This window comes from Penaeus monodon, chromosome 31, assembly GCF_015228065.2.
Source record: "Penaeus monodon isolate SGIC_2016 chromosome 31, NSTDA_Pmon_1, whole genome shotgun sequence".
In the NCBI taxonomy this organism is placed as follows: domain Eukaryota; kingdom Metazoa; phylum Arthropoda; class Malacostraca; order Decapoda; family Penaeidae; genus Penaeus; species Penaeus monodon.
Genome location: NC_051416.1, coordinates 24,097,186 through 24,098,628, shown reverse-complemented (window position 1 = coordinate 24,098,628; position 1,443 = coordinate 24,097,186). Strand labels below are relative to the sequence as shown.

Sequence of the window (1,443 nt, the reverse complement as noted above, 5' to 3'; positions counted from 1 at the left end):
TGATGCATAAATGTAGTTACGAATTAATGAAAACAGTAAACTCGAGAAGAATATATAAAAATATTAATACCCGGTCCAATATTGTTACCAATTATCGATTGTGAAACTGCTTTGCCAGCCATGTGATTAAAGGTCATTATAGGGAGCTGCTTCCATTATATCCAGATTGAACAAACTGTGTTATGCAGTAAATGCTTAATTCAGTTGGATAATTATGATCTTGTTCATTTCCTGCGGCAGTAAGTGAGCTCACTTACACTTGCCTGACAGATCAAATGGAAGTTTTCCTTGCTGTCAAAGCCAAACACTTCACCCTGAGTTCATTGGAAAGAAAAGGCAAACCAATCCAGCTTATTTATTTCAATACTGTAAATGGGACAAATGGGTACCGATAATTTTTTTTCTTAAACTGTGAATACTTTTCCTTTTAGTGCTTTACTGGTTGAGTCTTGATTACACATTTAGGAGTTGCTGAGGTGAAAGAGGTTTTCATAGAGGAGTAAATCTTTTTCAAACGAGATATGAATATATTTTCATGAATTTTTATACAGGAGGGAGGACATTATTAAACCTTGAACAGCTGCATGGACTTTAGTTTTCACCATCGTATGATCTGTACTAAGTCTGTAATTTTATTCATGTGTAAAGATAGTCCTCGAGGTCTTTGTTGACTTACCCAAGGGATACTGAGCATCCTTGATCCACAGGTGCTTTTGCGGTCAGACCAGCCCACGGGAGATGTCCTCCTGGATGAAGCACTAAAACACATGAAGGAAACAGATCCACCTGAGACCGTGCAGGCCTGGATAGAATATCTCTCAGGTAAGTTTGTGTATGTTCATTACTCCTGTCTGTCAGGAAACCCTTGGAGTATTGTGGTGTGAATTGAGGATGGTAAAACATGTTTGGTCAGTTGACTAAAAGTATGAATTTTGTTAGACCTAGAAAAGGCTAAATATAGTTATACTTCTATGATGCTGAAGTGTTGCTAAGAGACAGAATCATCTTCATGTATATTACATGAAAAATGTATGTATTATTGTTATTGATTATGCAGCTAAGGGTGGATGCAACACTTGAAAGGAAAAAAAAGTATGGTTTTAAACAAGGGCTTAAAATCATTCCCAATTAATATTTTGTCATGTGTGTAAAGAGTTGAATGTCTACATGAAATTTGAAAGGACAAGGTCATATGCAGAAGAGGAGTGGATAGCAGTTATTGGCCTTCTAAGAATAGAGAACAAAGGATAGATTATTGCCTCTCTGATAACAGCCATAGAAAAAGAGAGAGGCCTAACAGGGTTTTACATATCTTGGTTACCCACACACTTACAGAATATGGATGTCAATGATTGTCATACTTTTGGTTTATGTTACAATGCTCTGTTTGTTATTTTTGTATGTATTATATTCATCATGAGTAATAAAGAGATCAAGAGAAAC

The 1,443-nt window shown here is 36.0% G+C and overlaps 1 protein-coding gene across 1 annotated transcript in view; it reads left to right on the top strand.

Moving 5' to 3' along the window:
* The window catches only part of LOC119593118 (Golgi phosphoprotein 3 homolog sauron-like), a gene marked incomplete in the record, with an annotated part of 21,765 nt that overhangs the window by 16,966 nt on the left and 3,356 nt on the right, over positions 1–1,443 (top strand). The window contains 1 exon segment of the mRNA XM_037942081.1: positions 708–822. Coding sequence (XP_037798009.1) covers positions 708–822 — 115 coding nt within the window.